The 16821-nt window shown below is 42.1% G+C and overlaps 1 protein-coding gene across 2 annotated transcripts in view; it reads right to left on the reverse strand.

Annotated features, from left to right (window-relative positions):
• Positions 1–16821, reverse strand: part of CASQ2 (calsequestrin 2) — a gene marked incomplete at both ends in the record, with an annotated part of 62434 nt that overhangs the window by 26769 nt on the left and 18844 nt on the right. For both annotated transcript variants that reach the window (XM_079725070.1, XM_079725071.1), the window contains 4 exons: positions 2269–2342; positions 9257–9368; positions 10838–10938; positions 13922–14006. In XM_079725070.1, coding sequence (XP_079581196.1) covers positions 2269–2342; positions 9257–9368; positions 10838–10938; positions 13922–14006 — 372 coding nt within the window. The remainder of the gene's footprint in view (positions 1–2268; positions 2343–9256; positions 9369–10837; positions 10939–13921; positions 14007–16821) is intronic.

Consider the following 16821-nt stretch of genomic DNA (forward strand, 5'->3'; position numbering starts at 1 on the left):
ATAAATGTTATAAAATCCCACAAGGCTATATGAACAAGGGCACTTATGACTCAGTGTCTTACAGAGTTTTTAGTGAAGAGCCTTCTGAGTTTTTAATTATAGCCTGACCTCACCTTCTTCATGGGCCACAGATGTGAAGCCATATGGTTGGGCTGGGAGACACACCTAAAAACAGACACTACCCTGAACTCAGCATTGGACCACCCTTCTAAGAACTGAGGCTTTCTTGCTTGGCCTGGCTTGCCTGCCTGACTCTCTCTTTCCTCAGATGAGTTCTTACCCAGGAGCCACCTTATTCACTCCTGGCCCATCATAACCAAACGCCAGCGATGAATTTACTTTAGGCTTCTCTGGACCTCCCCTTCTCTACTAATATCCCCTCCCAACCTCCATCCTTCTGGGCTTAGATGACTGCCTCTTCTTAACAATAGTACTGGCTAACATTTACTGAATGCTTACTATGTGCCAGCCGGCAGCTAATCATTTGACATGTAGTGTTTCTTTCTCTGGGGTGCAGTAGTACAGAGCAGTTGACTTTGAAGTCAGGCTGACCTACTCACTGTGTGACCCTGAGCAAATCACAAGTCACTTCCTCTCTTGGTGCCTTGGTTTCAGCTTCTGTAGACTGAGAATCCTAATCCCTCTTATACAGGGGTGTTGAGAGGATTAAATGAGAAAACCTATGTAAAGCTCTTAGCACAAAGCCTGACACATAAAAAGTACTTAATAAATGATAGTTATTATTCCCTTTGATATTCTTGTTCAAGCTCTCTCCCAACTCTAATCCAAACAATTAGGGTAAACTTTCTTCAAGTTTAGATTACATTACTTAGATTATAGAGCTCTCTTCTGGATTATAGGCTTGTAGACTGGGGTCAGATCCATAGAAGTGGTTATGTCTATATATTTAATGCAATCTCTTTTCACCATACTCCTTCCCTGCTCCAGCACCTACAGGCTTCCTCTTGTTTTTCACAGAAAACTTGAACTCCTCAAAGTATCAAGGCCCATAAGCACTGTTCATCCATGCCTTACTCCTCAGTAGGGGTAACTTTTACCTTTTTTACTTTCAACTTTTACCACTTGGATTTGATCAGGACTTAGTTTGTCCTAGGTTTATTTGTTCTAGTAAACGTTGTGATTTAGGGCTTTAGTTGGGGTACGCATGTGTAGGAGGGTGTGGATGTAAGTTTGAATGTATGTGTACTGGGAGTGTTATATATGTGTGGGTGTGAGTGTGATTGTGTGAGGAGGTATGTGTTATGCTTGTATGTTGTGTGAGTGTGTGTACTGTGTGTGGTTATATGGGTGTTGTGTATGTGTGTTCTGTGTGTGTTGTGTGGATGTGAGTATGAATGTGGGTGTGTGGGTGTGCACCCTGAATCTCAAGGGCAGATACAGAGTCTTCTACTTAATGGTGTGGTACAGAAGAAATGGCATGAGTTTTAGGTAAAGATTGTCCTAAATTTTGATCTCAGCACTACTACTAATTCGCTGGAGACCCTGGATACTACTTAACCTTTCTCAGTCTTTTTTCTCATCTGAGAAACAGGGTATTTTACTTTTCAGAGTTGTTTTGGAGTTGTTTAAAGGATTAGAAATAGTATAGATGCAATATATCAAATTGTGCCCAACACACAGAAAATACTCAATAAGTAGCCATTTTAGTAGTAACAGGAGCCAGAGTGGAGTACTCCAACCTTAGTAGACCCCAAATAAATTACCCATTGATTCAAGATCCCTCTATCTCTGCTGTTCTTTGGCTTAAAAAAGAACTTACCACATCCAGAAAATATAGATCCATTGAATTATAGACAAGTACATCAATAGCTTCTCCTGAGGATGAAAGTAACTTTCTGAAGCACCAGGGCTTCAGATGGTCAGTGCTCCTCCCCACTTCATCCCCCATCCTAACCCAGTAGAAGGGGAAGTATGCAACCCCAGGAAGGCAGAGGATGGCCCTAAACAAAAAGGAAGCAGTGATCAGTGCCCTGGCACACTCTGGGCTTACACACTTCCCATTCTTAGTGTTGAGGTAATAAAGAGTGGTTCATCTCTCTTTATTGGATGTTTTCAGAAATACCCTTATATAGCTTCTGAATTAATCATCTTCATACTCATCTCTTATTCACTGCCATATTTACTGCCATATTCCTAACACTTCTGGAGAAAGTGTTAATGGATAGAGGATGGTTAATGTGGCCAAAAGAAAAGTGGTGGGAAGTTCGATCTTTAAAGCGGTTAAAGTAGGGTTTCGTAGGTACTTACCCCTTTGTCGAAAGTAGCAAAAAATTTGATGTACGGCTGGAAATGTTCAGCTGCCTCTTCAAAAGCCTTGTAATCTAAGAGGAAGAAGATAAAAGGGAGAGACATTTTCAAGATACACACTGCATCAGAAATTTCTCTTTTTTTTTTTTTTTTTTTTTGCGGTACGCAGGCCTTTCACTGTTGTGGCCTCTCCCGTTGCGGAGCACAGGCTCCGGACGCGCAGGCTCCGGACGCGCAGGCTCAGCGGCCATGGCTCACAGGCCCAGCCACCCAGCAGCACGTGGGATCTTCCCGGACCGGGGCACGAACCCGTGTCCCCTGCATCGGCAGGCGGACTCCCAACCACTGCGCCACCAGGGAAGCCCTCTCTTTTTAAATAACGTAGAGAAACCAATTAATTCTGATTGGATAGTTATTTAGTAGCCATTATTTAGATAAATAATTATTTGATACTGTTTTAAAACCCAAGGAATTTGGACTGACTGGCATTCTATCACCCAAAAGAGGAATTCTTTATCACACTTTTATGTGTTTTAGGAAATTGGGTGACAGAAAGGAAAAAACAGAGGAACCAAGAGAGGACGAGGGAGAGAAAAACCAAAAGAAATTTTTTCACTCAAACTCACTGCTAGTTACGTGTGCCCTCTAAAGAGTACTGCTGTATAAGTGAGCACTGAGTAAGAAGAAAACCCACTTAGTATGCAAAGCAACTTTATCAAAAAAAGCAACATCACAGAAGAATTTTAAACTTCTTAACAGGAGTACTTCTTTGGGTAACTCCTAGTTTTTCTTTCCCTCTTTTTAAGTTTTCTTTTTTCATTCTGATCTCCTGAGAGATGACTTAAAATTAACCAAGCCCAGGGACTTCCCTGGTGGTCCAGTGGTAAAGACTCCACCTCGCGATGTAGGGGACATGGGTTCAATCCCTGGTCTGGGGACTAAGATCCCACATGACGTGGGGCAACTAAGCTCGCTCGCCCCAGCTAGAGACCTCACGCCCCAAACTACAGATCCCACGCGCTCTGGAACCCACACACCGCAACTACAGAGCCCACACGCCCTGGAGCCTGCATGCCACAACTAAAGAAGAGAAAACCTGCACGCCACAGCTAGAGAGAAGCCCGTGCACCACAACGAAGAGCCCGAGTGCCACAACAAAGATCCCACATGCCGCAACTAAGATACGCTGCAGACAAAAAAAAAAAAAAAAAAAATTAACCAAGCCCTTGCTTGATTCTGGCCCCAAACTTGAATCTAAACTGGTCAAGATAAGCATGAGACCGCATGAGTGTGGCCATGCTGTGCCTCACTACACCTAGATAGTTATTGTTTGGTAAAGACATTCGTATTCCTGTCTGATATGTGAGGGTGATGGTAATGGTGTTGGTGTTGGTGGTTGTTCTACATAAAGTCTATAATCCTGAGAGTCAATGATCCTATGATTCATTCTTAACAAGATTACCTTTTTTTCCATTTCATGGAATTTCATATCTCTTAATCATCAGAGGCATAAGCTTTAGCTAGAATCCCAGGAGCAGGCAGAATTTTCTAATATTCAATGAAAAACACTTCAAGAATCATGCTGACTCAGGGGACACCAAGACGAGTAAGACAAGGACACTGATCTCAAAGGCTCACAGTCAAGGAGCGTTATGGGCCCTTAAAGAACCACAATGCAAGTGATAGCTGCTAGAATAGAGGAAAGCATAATAAGCACAGGCGAGACAGGGGTTGAGAAATTTACAAGAACACCTGTACAAACTGATACACGTTTACACAAACTCATTCCTCATAAAAGTAGTTGGGTCGTCAGAAAATATATCATAAAACCCGAGAGTTGGGATAGAGGATTAGGTGGAGGGGAAGAAGGTGGGTGAGAGATTTGGAGAATGAACAGAGAGAAAGTGAGAGAGTATAGAAAGTGGAGTGGTTATAGCCGTACCTAAGTTATTTACGTCTCTCTAAGGCAGCAGTGGGCTCCATCAGAATCCTCTGTCCCCTCTTCCCAGACCCCCTGTTCCGGGTGAACCTCTCCCCACCTCCATGAACCCCTATCCTCATCGAAAGAATGGCCCTGATCTGTGTCCAGAGATCTCTCTTCTTCACTTGAGGAGCCAATCTACATCCCTTTTAAGATGAAGAAGGGTAGAGAAAGGTAATTCGCCAAGTTGGTGCTTCAAACTGTGGTTGAGCCTTTAGCCTTGCCCAAACAACAGCTGTCTTCCAGGAAACCCGGTCCAGTCTTCTGCTCTCTTTGATCTCATGTGATTCCCTAGATTTTTCCTGCCCTCGCGTCCTGTTTTTGTTTGTTTGTTAGTTTGTTTTTTGTTTTGTTTTGATTAATTTTTATTGGAGTATAGTTGCTTTACAATGTTGTGTTAGTTTCTGCTGTACAGTGAAGTGAATCAGCTATACCTATACATATATCCCCTCTTTTTTGGATTTTCTTCCCATTTAGGCCACTACAGAGCATTGAATAGAGTGCCCTGTGCCATAGAGTAGGTTCTCGTCAGTTATCTATTTTATACATAGTAGCGTATATATGTCAGTTTCAATCTCCCAATTCATCCTACCACCCCACTTCCCTCCTGGTATTCATACGTCCGTTCTCTACATCTGTGTCTCTATTTCTGCTTTGCAAATAAGTTCATCTGTATCATTTTTCTAGATTCCACATATAAGCGATATTATACAATATTTCCTCTTTCCCCTCTAGAATGGGCTCCTGAACATCCAGCCTTCAACCTCCAGCTTATTGCAGACGTGTCTTAGCATCTTCTCACCTTTCTTGCCCATCCCTCCGGGTTTTCCGTACTGGGTATTGACCCTTTAGCTCCACACTTCCCCCAGTTTGGCATTCTTAACCATCAGCTGAGTTCCCCTAGGAAGTTCTTGTCATGCTCACTCAACACTAGCATCCATAGCTACATGCTCAAGCTGGAGATAGACTTTCATGCCCAACCTCCCTGGAAGATGTAGCCTCCCAGTTCTTCCAGGTCCTTTCTAATCTGGTACCAAATCTCTTAGGCATCCTTTTCTGCTAAGACTATTCCAGTCTACTTATGTTTTAAATCCTTCCAGTTTCTCCACTGTCTCTCCATTGTTCTTGTTCTACAGAAAAGCTTGGGACCATTTGCAAAGCGGATGCCTTCTGTGCCATTAAACTTTCTTGACCAATCACCCTCAAACTACAGCAGAAATATAGGACTCTCAACAACTGCTTCCCTGGGTGTCTTATCCACTCCTAGCTTCCCCACCCACTGACCTTGGCCTCTTTTGAAAGACAAGAAGAAACAGACAGAGAGACTGGGATGCCTAGTAGAACATCCTGATGCTTTCAGCCAGTGTGTGATGGCCACGGGTATGTTACAAGGAGCTTGATAGACATAAATTTTTTGGGTGATAAATCTTTCTAGATGTTTTCTACAGCCATTCAGATATTACAGTAGTTAATATTATATTTGAAAACAATGGCTCCCTCTATAAATGTTCTGTTTCAATAACAATTATTTTATGCCTAAGACTAGCGAGCATCACAGCTAGAGAGAGACTGCTCCCCTGTCTTCCCCACTGGATCTTCTCAGTGTGACTGTTACTTTAGTCCAAGTTTGTTTATCATCAGTGAAGTTTTTTGGTTTGTGAGACTCTAAATTATTTAGTTTTTTTCTTTTGATTTAATTTACTGTAATGTTCATATTTTTCTATTAACACCAATGGAATGCATGATTGCTATCTGTTTATTAGGTTAGTAATCATCATAATCAGTATTATCAACAAAATCTGGCGTTAGGTATTCCTAAAGAGGACAAAACTCATATTCTTAATTTTCTGAATATTCAATTTATCCCTTCCTTCCTACCATTCTTTCTTCCTACCTGCCTTCTTTCTTTTTCTAATGCCTGTAAATATTAACAATTAGCCAATCTAATTCTAGATGGAGTTTTCATAATGTATTATTGTTTGTCTTTGTAAATTAAAAATATTTCTTTCAAAAATAATAATTGGACATAGTATAATTAATTGATTCATTAAAGAAGACTGTAGGACTTTGGCTTCAGAACTGATGGTGAGGCTGTAATGACAAGAAGGTGTAAAGACTGTGTTGTCAAGTTCATTCTGAAAATCTTGAGATTCAAGCAGTATTTATTCACAGAGATTCTTTGTTATATAAACTTTACCTATTGGTCTGAATTCCACATATAAGATTGTTATTAAAAAAGTGATCCTTATAACATCCAAATCTTGATAGCCCCTTCTCTTCTTAGCTCTAGGTGAAGAAATGGGTTCAGAAGACCTGTCTCTGCTGTTTCACACTAAAGCAGTCTAACTGTCCCAGGGGAATTTTTCTAAGAGTTTATGAGCTAAGAGGTGAATTGAAAAAAACTGAATTATGTTAAAAACTCTTCAAAGGATAAATTATTGGTTTCAAAACATGCCGGACCTTGCTGAGATCCTGAATGAAGTTAACTGAAAATTCCAAGGACTGTGTGAAATACACAGTGTACTGACAAAGTTTGTCAATTTAAAAGCAAAAATTTAACCTTAAAAAGGAGGTTAAAATGGCTCACTAGTAATTTTATTATTTAAATCTTAAGAAAAAGGTGTAAGACCAGTAGAGCGATAATTGCATATTCCTAAGGAAATGCTTCATTATTATTTTGAAATATATAATATGAAAGAGCTCAGTTGGATTTGAAATCTATTCAAATGATCATAAGAAATATTAACACTACATTTGTCATTGAAAAGGAAAGTAATAGCTGTTAGATTGAAAGAATGCTCACATTCCTGAAGGACAATTTAGAGATTAGATTATCTAAATTCTGTTCAATGGCGATAAAAGATGGTTCGTCAATCAAAGAAAAAGCAGTGAATGTTGTCCTGTCATTTGCCACCATCCACATGTGCCAGCAAAGTCTCTGGTCAAGGGTGACTATCCAGAATTCAAAGAGATCATTTAAAACCTTGATCAGGAACTGTATGTTGCTATTTCAAGCATAAAACCTAATATCAAAAGCTACATTCCTAGAAAGAAGCACAAGATTTTCATTCAAAATCTAAAAATATTTTACTTGGTAGTTTTATACAATGTAATATTTGATATCTTTCCTATTATTTTGTACATTATTATATTAAGAAGATAAATTTTTTTTTTTTTTTTGCTAAACCCAAGTAAATCTCTTCCAGTTTACCACTATGTGCCTTACAAACATGGTCACATTTCATGTGTGCCATGACCCGACAAAGCTGTGATGTCTTGAAAGTGCAGCCCAGTGGTTCAGTGTATGAGCATTAAAGTCAGATGTCTGGGGTGTAAACCTTGGCTCTACCATTTATTTGCTAGCTGTGTGATACTGGGTGAGTTCACTCAACCTTTCTGTTCCTTCATTTCCTCATCATTAAAATGCTGATAATGATGGTAACTGCCTTACAGGCTAGTTGTGAGAATGAAACTAAGGCGTCTACAGAAAGCTCCTTGCATGGGCCCTGGCATAAGATATATGTTAGTTAAATGGAGCTATTATTGTTATTCATTTAGGGTGGGGGAAGGTATAAACTGGAAGATGTGTTTTGTTTTGTTTTGTGCCACACCGTGAGGCCTGTGGGATCTTAGTTCCCCCACCAGGGATCGAATCCTGGCCCTCGGCAGTGAGAGCGCAGAGTTCTAATCACTGAACCATCAGGGAATTCCCTGGAAGATGTGCTTCTTCTCCCAATCTTGGCCTCGTCTCCCTCCCTATATGCTATCCTGAGCTTAATGGAGGAAGAGAGAGAAACAGAAGGATGGAAATGGATAGAAACGATCGAGGGGGTCGGGGAAGGCAGAAAAGGATTAAGGGAAATAGAAGGAAGTGAAATAAAAAGGAGAAAGTAGAAGGGGTCAGGAGAAGCACCCCGGAGTAGTCAGCATCTATATAGGAATGTGAAAATTGAAATAAAGTCACCTAAAGAACTTGGTTGAAACTCCCTGGCTAGGCTCCTTCCCGCAAACACACCCTTAAGGAGGGTGAATAGAGGCTTTTATGTAGCAAATGAGAAGACAGTTGGGTCATGAGAGAGAGAAAATAGGTGGGTTGTTGATGAGACGACTAAGGATGCCAGTTGGCCGATGGGGTACAGAAACGGCTTTACAAATAATTTCAAAATATTTTGAAGTTTCCAGAAATAGTCACGAGCAGCCCTTATTTGCACCTCCCACACGTACGAATGCTACCAGACTCTCTTTCATAGTTATGCCCACTCCTTCTAACACTGTCCCTCTCTCCAAGGCTCAGACACCAGAAAAAGCCTTAACTCATATAGGGCCCTTGTTGCAAAAGCAGTTTAAAAAAATGTCCTCAAGTAGTTGGCCTTCCTGGTTCCTTCTCTTCCTGACTCCCACTAGCTACGCCGCTCACCCCTGTGGGGGTTGTGGTGATGTCTGATATGTTCCTCTGCCCACCCCAAAGCTGGCCACAAAGCTTTCAAAGGGAGTGTACGACAGTGCCTGCTGTGCCGTTGCAGGCAGCCTTGGTGGTCAGGGGGGTTGGCCAGCAGTCTTCCACATTGTGCTGTAGCTCCCAAGCCCATCCCTACCCAGATTTTCCTCTAATGCTGTCCAAGTAACTGAGAAGCTCTCCAACTGCTGACCACAGGAGCTGCCAATGTCAGAGAGACAGCCCACTCTCTGCCCCATCTGGGGAGAGAATCCCACGGGTTGGTGGGCAGGTGGAAAAGGTGGAGGAAGGGCTTTTCTCTCTCCTATCAAATACTCAGCCCCCTTCAAGGTCAGCGAACAAGGCCCAACTTTAATATTCTTTCAGCTCCCCTGCCTGTTTTGCATAATTTCTGCTCATTTGTCCCATTCCATAGGGTGCAAGGAAGATTCTCCCTTTATTCTATCCAGCACATGATGTGCTAATGGCTCATCTTCTTTCTGGATAATCTAACACACCTTGTTGGGAAAAGAGCCTTTAGAGTGACAGGTTGGGGCTGACAGACAACTTACACTCTGAGTCCTCACTCTTGAAAAAGCCGATGAGTTTGATATGGTCCTCAATGCGCTCAAAGGCTTGGACTTCCAGTTTGCTGTTGATGATCTCCACTGGGTCTTCAATGAGCTGGAATGCCACACACACGACACAAAAGCTGTTCAAATAAGAGAACTTTTCCCTCCCCAGAGGGGAAATCAGGAACATGTATAGAGTGCTTTGGAGGGAAGTTGTGGACTAGGTCCTGGTGCTTCAATGTCCACCCCACCTTCCCCCGTGAGCACAGTTCTTTTCTTAGAGGAACTGACCTTACCTCAAGGGGTAGGCTGATCGGTCTGGGGGCAACTCCATTTCTCTTGCCGGTTATTGATTCAGGAATGGCATGTGACCCAATTCTGGCCAATGAATCTCCAGGGTAGATAAGCCTGAAGGCCTGGGGAAAGTTCTACTTTCCTTTTAAGACAGCAATGGGAGGCCGGATTTTTCCCCCTCTCAGTGGATATGAATGAGGAAATGTGATATATCAGCTCCTGCTTCTGGCTATCCTATAACCAACTTGAGAACAGTCAGCCTGAAGACAAAGCCAACACACCGAAAAGAGCGTTATCTGTGATTTACAGAGAAAAATGGAGCTACAGCCCTGACTGATCAAGCCTAAAATCTGCCCTCACCCTGGTCTTCCATTTGTGTGGGTCAATGACGCTGCTTATTCTTTAAGGTACTTACATCTAAAAGCCCCCTCCTGGTTGACAGAGTCAGAGCAGGGCCATTGGGCCCACAGTTGTCCGGTTGCCTCCCTCAGCTTTTTTGAGGGCTTATAGGTATGGGTTAGCGAGAGGGCCAAGCAGAGCCTATGCGCACTTTTTTGTAGGAAGTAACCTTCAACTTACTTCCAATCCTCTCTCTGGGTTTCTGAGGCAGTGGGGAAAAGGCAATAGGCCACTGTATTCTAGCTGGTAGATAAGGAATCACCATTATGGATGTTCTTTATCTGCACAGGCACCTGTGTTCAAAAGAACTCGACTTCACAGCTGTTATTGAAAGTGTGAGTTTATCTATGGAAAAATATTTTTATAATGTTTGTTCCTCTGTTTGCCTGAGCACGTGGACCCCAGGGTGCTGGATCTCCATGGCTGAGAGGGAGTGTGATATTGGGTGTCTCATTAGCCTTGCCTATTTTCATCCTGCCTGAGGGGTCACTCAGCAGACTGTTACTCCTCTCCCTACCCCATCTCCCAGGGACTATCCAACTCTCTCTCCTACACTTTTCTTCAGAAGCCCTGAAACAAAGCCAAGGGGATTCTGGGGATGTTTGTGTATAATTGCTAAGAGAATTAACATCTTACTACTACACAGTCCCGATTTGTGACCCTCTGGTCGCTAATAAAATAGTTTCTGAGGTGATTGAAGGGCCACCTTCCCAGTAGACATAGATATTGCCATGATATAGGCACCCTTTAGTTTTTTGTGAAGCTTGAGAAATCTTTCTTAGACCAGGTCATGTTATTCACCTTCTCTGTTCTTACTTTGGGCTTTTACTTCCCCCTGTATTTGAACCCAAACAGCGCCATGCAGGGCCACTGTGCATAAATGCTTACGTCCAAGAGAAACTCCACCAAGACATCAGCTGCAAACTCGCCATCAAACTCAATTGTGCGATCACCCTTAAGAACATACAGACTTCCTTCTTCATCAAAACCTAAAAAAAACAAAGAGTTCCCCAAATAAAGTCATTCCGACGTAGGAAGAGCCATCCTGTTGGCCACGGTCTGGCTCAGTGTCCCTGGGTGACATGGGGTCAGGCTCAGGGGAACTAGCATGAACCCTAGGATCAGTTCCCTTGCAGCCACACCTCTGAAGGGCTCCCAGAGTGGAAACTCAAAATGAAATAGTCAAGAACCGAAAATCTAATCTCCACTCCACCACTGCTTTAATTTTCCAAAAGTATTGCTGACCCCATTCTCCTTATCAAAAAGTTTTCATGCCCACTGCCTACCTGGCTTTTTAGTCTGGCATTCAAGCCCCTCCACAACCTAGTGCCAGCCCTATCCTTTACGTCCTCCCTTGGGTGGACCCGTGCTCCCTTGAGAACTGCGCTCCTCATCCCTGTGCAACTCCCTTGGCTTTTTGCCCCAGAGCTGCTGTGAAAGGGGACATGAAGGAAAAATCACAGCGCATGATTCTCTGCACAGATGCTCTCCTTGGGCCTAGAGTGACCTTCACCACCACCACCCCTTGCCCACCTCGGTCAACTCCTTTGGGTCTCAGCTTACGACCCATTTTTCCAGAGAAGGCCGCTCCAATCTCTCTTGCCATGATGGATCTGCTCTCAGCTCCATTTAGAGGTATTCACTATAACAGCGAGCCCTCTATAAGGGTAGGGCTGCTGTCCTCTTGGGATTCCAGCGTCTTGAATGGAGGCTTGACACACTGGGCTCCCCATAAATGTTTTCAGCCAGAATGAACAGCTTGCTTTTCTATTGTAGCTGAATTCTGCACCTCTTTTCCCAGTCTGCTGATAACGCTGCAAGGGCAGGTTCTGCATCTTCTTTCCTACCCTCCATCACTCTCAGCATAATGCTGTGTACTTTCACAAATGCTTGCTGGAGAACTGCATTTCCCTCCAGGAATGCTAAATAGCTGAGGCTGACCTTAAATCCAACGGCATGGCATCCTTAATTCCTTAGATTAATTGTTTTCAAACTCTCGGATTAGCTGAAGGATGCCTTCTCCAGATGAACTCTTCTGCAGAATCTCTAGGAAAGGGAGGCTGGCCCACTGCCCACCGTGTCCCAGGGCACTTCTGAAGAATCCGTGGCACACCATGGAGCACCATTTGTAAATCTAAAGGAGCAATGGGCCAGGTATCCCTGAAGCAGGCAGTGACTGATCACAAAGGGTGCCATGGGGAACCTCAGCCAGTGTCCTGCTGTTAGATTTTTCTCTGAGTGAAACCAGTTAGGAGGTTGTTGCACCAGTCCAGAGACCAAACTCAGGCACATGGAAATGGGGATGGAGATCAAGGAGCAGGTTCACAAAATACAACTGTCCTGCAAACTCTGAGGATCGAATAGTCAGAAAGAACCTGCCCCATTTCATTTAGAGGTTCATTTAGACATTTAAACCCCCATCACCTCCTCCATGGGGAGGATATCCACCAGTCCATACTTATGAATATTTACCCAGCTTGTCCTCCTTAAATGTTTAGATTTCTGGAACACCAGCGTTTTCCTCTAACTAAATTTACTGGAAATTCTCCCAAATTCAACTTCTCATTAAAACAGTGGGAAGGGAGAAGACTAGGGTATCAAGAGGCGCTGGACAGAACTCATCAACTTGCTTTTGACTAGGGAAAGAGTTGAACATGCTTTGTTCCCCTGCTCAAGGGGAAAAAAAACTTCTTAATTTGTCTCCAGGGAAAGAGATACCCCAGGCATTCTTAATAATTCATTATCATTTTACAGTCACGAGTTCTTCCTTGTAGCTAACCTAAATATTGTCTCTTACAATTTAAATCTTTCTTTAAAAAAAGCTATTCTTGAAAATAAAATAGAAAACAGTTGTTTGAAATTCTCTAAGATAATGCACTTTCGTGTGCCTGAAGGTATTTACTGAACCACCACTAATCTTTTTTATCCTGTGCTTATTACTCCAAATCCAATTAACCTTTCTTCAAAGGTCCTGTTTTATAACCTCCTGCTCTCTTTTAATAGCCATCCTTCACTGGTCATGCAGAAAAAGTGAAATGGGCAATACATGTCTGGGGGTGTTTGCAACCCAGCGGAGTAACCTATATTCTCGCTCCTTGGGATTAGAGGTGTAAGAATCTTAAAGCGCACTCGCACTTAACCATGACATATTGACACAAGAGATTACAACTTGCACTGTGCAGTCGCTTGCTTAACCATACCTCATCTAAATCCTCCCTTTCATCCTTGGTGACAACGCCCAGCTGAGCTTTGGACTTAAATTTAGAAACCACTGGGACCCTAGAGTCACTACTATTAATGACATTCTTTGTTGGCTGCCTCAGCCAAGAGGTCAGGAAATAATAGGTGTTGGAAAAAGAGATTTGATCTCCCTCAAAGAGATCACCATGTCAGTGAGATAGAGAGGTTAGCCTTTTTTTTTTTAATTGACATATAGTTGATTTACAATGTTGTGTTAGTTTCATATGTACAGCAAAGTGATTCAGTTATACATGCATATATATTTGGTTTTTTTAGATTCTTTTCCCATATAGGTTATTACAGAATATTGAGTATAGTTCCATGTGCTATACAGTAGGTCCTTGTTGTTTATCTATTTTATGTATAGTAGTGTGTATATGTTACTTCCAAATTCCTAATTTATACTTCCCACCTGCCATCGAGAAGCTAGCTTTTTAACATGATCTAGAAGCTGGAAATAAAGGTTTGAATCTTCAATGTCCATTTCTCCAGGAAGAAACCCTCTTCCTTGTACTGATACAAAGATATATCAGATGACTAATGTGAAATTATTTAATTCAGGCCTGTATTTACTTTTGTGAGACTCTTCCCCAAGCCAAGACTAAGGTATGCAGGATCATCTTAAGTTTACTTAAAAATAGTCTAGTGATCGTGCAAGAAAAAATGACTACTTTTTTTTTTGCAAGACACATTTGTTTCTTCCTGATATATCTCAAAGAAAATCACACTTACCCAGTTTCTTGGCAAGCTTGGCTTCTTTCTTGGCATCCACCATCACAAAGCCTATATCTTTATGTTCCAGGACTTGGGCCACAAGCTGAAGGGAGAGACAAGTAGGAGAGTAAGTGAATCAAGATCAGAAAGACTGTAGAAAATACCATGGGATACTATTTTGATATGTTGACAAGAGGATTTTCCTCCATACTTCCTGTTACTCTGTGACCAGTTCAAGCAGCAATGTAGGGATGCTATGCTTATGCCCTCAGGAGAAGGATGATTCAGTAGAATTCTGAGCAGGAAGGAGAGAAAAGTGTAAGGACCAGATCTAAGATATAAGATTTGGAAGACCTTGTCACACACCCTTCTCTGCCCTCAGGGTAGATAAAATTTGAATTGGGAGAGAGCAGGATCAGAAAGGAAGCAAAAAGTACTAGACACCCACAGATAATTAACATGGGGCCTGGAGCCCATCGCAGCTATCAAATGAACCTTGGGTTCGGTGGGGTCACAAGAGATGCCAGATAGGCTGAGGGACCTTAGGAGAAAGGAGACCTGTGACCCCAGTACCCAAGATAATCCTCAAGTCCCTCCACCCCGTGGGCTTGAGGAGTAAGAATGCCCATTGAGTGTATCTGGTAAAAAGACCTGAGGCAGCCTCTGAAGTTTTCCTGCTTCCAGTTGAGAGGAAGAACTATCGGAGTACCTGGGTGGAAGTAGAGCCCCGAAGGTGAAGAGGATGCAACAGTGTCAGGTGGACAGATGGCTGTAAACTACTCTGGGTGGACACCAGCCTAGATGATGACACCAGGCACAAGACTGGCATCGTGTTAAGCTCCCTGAAACTTAGATATAAGGAAGTAGGGAGACCCGCAGTTGCCTGAGATCTAATTCCTGCCATCTGGCTGAATGGAAGCTTAAAATAGAATAGAGTGGAGAAGCTACCAAAAAGATCATGTAATACTAATATTACATTTCTTGATTTACAATTTAAAAAAAGTAATTGTAGATTAACATGCAGTTGTAAGAAATAATACAGAGAGATCCCTTGTACATTTTACCCAGTTTGCCCCAAAGTAACATCTTGGAAAACTATAATACAATATCAAAACTGGAGATTGGCATTTATATAGTAAAGATACAGAACATTTCCATAACCAAGAGGATCCCTCATGCTGTCCTTTTTTAGTCACATCCACTTGCTTCCACCTTCATCCTTTCCCTAACCCTTGGCAACCACACCTTCATCTCTTCCCTCACCTTTGGCAACCACTAATCTGTTCCCCATTTCTTTTCATTTCAAGAATGTTATATAAGTTGAATCATATAATATGTAACCTTTTGGGTTGGTCTTTTTTTACTCATCATATTTCTCTGGAGATTCATCCAGATTCTTGTGTATATTAATAGATCATTCTTTTGTATTACTGAGCAGTATTTCCGTGGTACAGAGGTACCACAGTTTCTTCAATTATTCACCCATTGGAGGACATCTGGGCTGTTTCAAGTTTTTGGCTATTATGAATAAAGCTGCTATAAACATTCATGTACAGGTTTTTGTGTGAAGGTTAGTATTAATTTCTTTACGATAAATACTCAGGAGTGAAATTGCTGGGTTGTATCATAATTGCAGTTTTTAAAGAAATTGCTGATTGTTTTCCTGAGTGGCTGTACCACTTTACATTCCCAACAGCAATGTAGTGATGAGAGATCCAGTTTTTCTGCATCCTTACCAACATTTGGTGTTGTCACTAATTTTTATATTAGCTGTTCTAATAGATGTGTGGTGATATCTCATTACAGTTTTAATGCATTTCCCTAATGGCTAATGATGATGAACTTATTTACCATCGGTATGCTGTCTTCCATGAAATACCTGTTCACGTCTCTTGTCTATTTTCCAAATAGATTATTTTTGGTAGTTGAGTTTTGAGAGCTCTTTAAATATTAGTCCTTTGTTGGGTATGTGGTTTACAAATATTTTCTCCGACTCTGTAGCTTATCTTTTCATCCTCTTAATAGGGTCTTTCACAGAACAAAAGTTTTTAATTTTGATGAAGTCATATTTACCAGTTTTTCCACTTATGGATTGTGCTTTTGGTGTTAAGTCTAAGAACTCTTTGCCTAATCCCGTATCCTGAAATTTTTTTCTAATTTTTTCCTAAAAGTTTTAGAGTTGTCTTTTTATTTGTTTGTTTGTTTTGTTTTGTTTCCCATGGCTTTCAGGACCTTAGTTCCCTGACCAGGGATTGAACCTGGGCCATGGCAGTGAAAGTGCCAAGTCCTAACCACTAGCCTGCCAGGGAACTCCCTAAAAGTTTTAGAGTTTTAATTTTACATTTAAGTCCATGATCTACTTTGAGGGTTGTGTGTGTGAGTGCTTTTAACCAATGGATGTCCAACTATTCCAGCACCATTTGTTGAAAGGGCCATCTCCTGCTGTAACTTCTCTGAGGGTTTTCTTTGCCTATTCATTCTTCCCTCCTTGACCTTCTCACATGCTCCCTGTCCTCTTTCTTCTTTCTTCCTCTCTAGCTCCTAATCACTCCTGTTCCTCTAAGGCTAAGGATATTGGGTGCAGACAGCTGCTCTGTGGAGTGTCTCTGGAGGAGCGGGGGCGGGGCGGTGGGGGTGGGGGGGGTGCGGGGTTCGGGAGGACACAGATAACAAATGACCCCCTCAGGCGGTTTTCTCTTCTTTCTTAGATTTTGGCTGAGAGTAGGAAAGGCTTAGGATGAAAGATATCATCAGTGTTTAGATTATGACTCATCTTGAGCGTCCCTGTAATGCTTAAACAGGTCTGTCTTTCTGCGAAGTCACTTGGCTTTAGTCTATTGCATTCAGTTTATTAGACAAGGTTATTTTTGAATGAGTTTTCTGGTTTTCAGTGTAAGCCACTCTGTCCTATTTAGTGC

The sequence above is a fragment of the Hyperoodon ampullatus genome, assembly GCF_949752795.1.
Source record: "Hyperoodon ampullatus genome assembly, chromosome: 2".
Lineage (NCBI taxonomy): Eukaryota > Metazoa > Chordata > Mammalia > Artiodactyla > Ziphiidae > Hyperoodon > Hyperoodon ampullatus.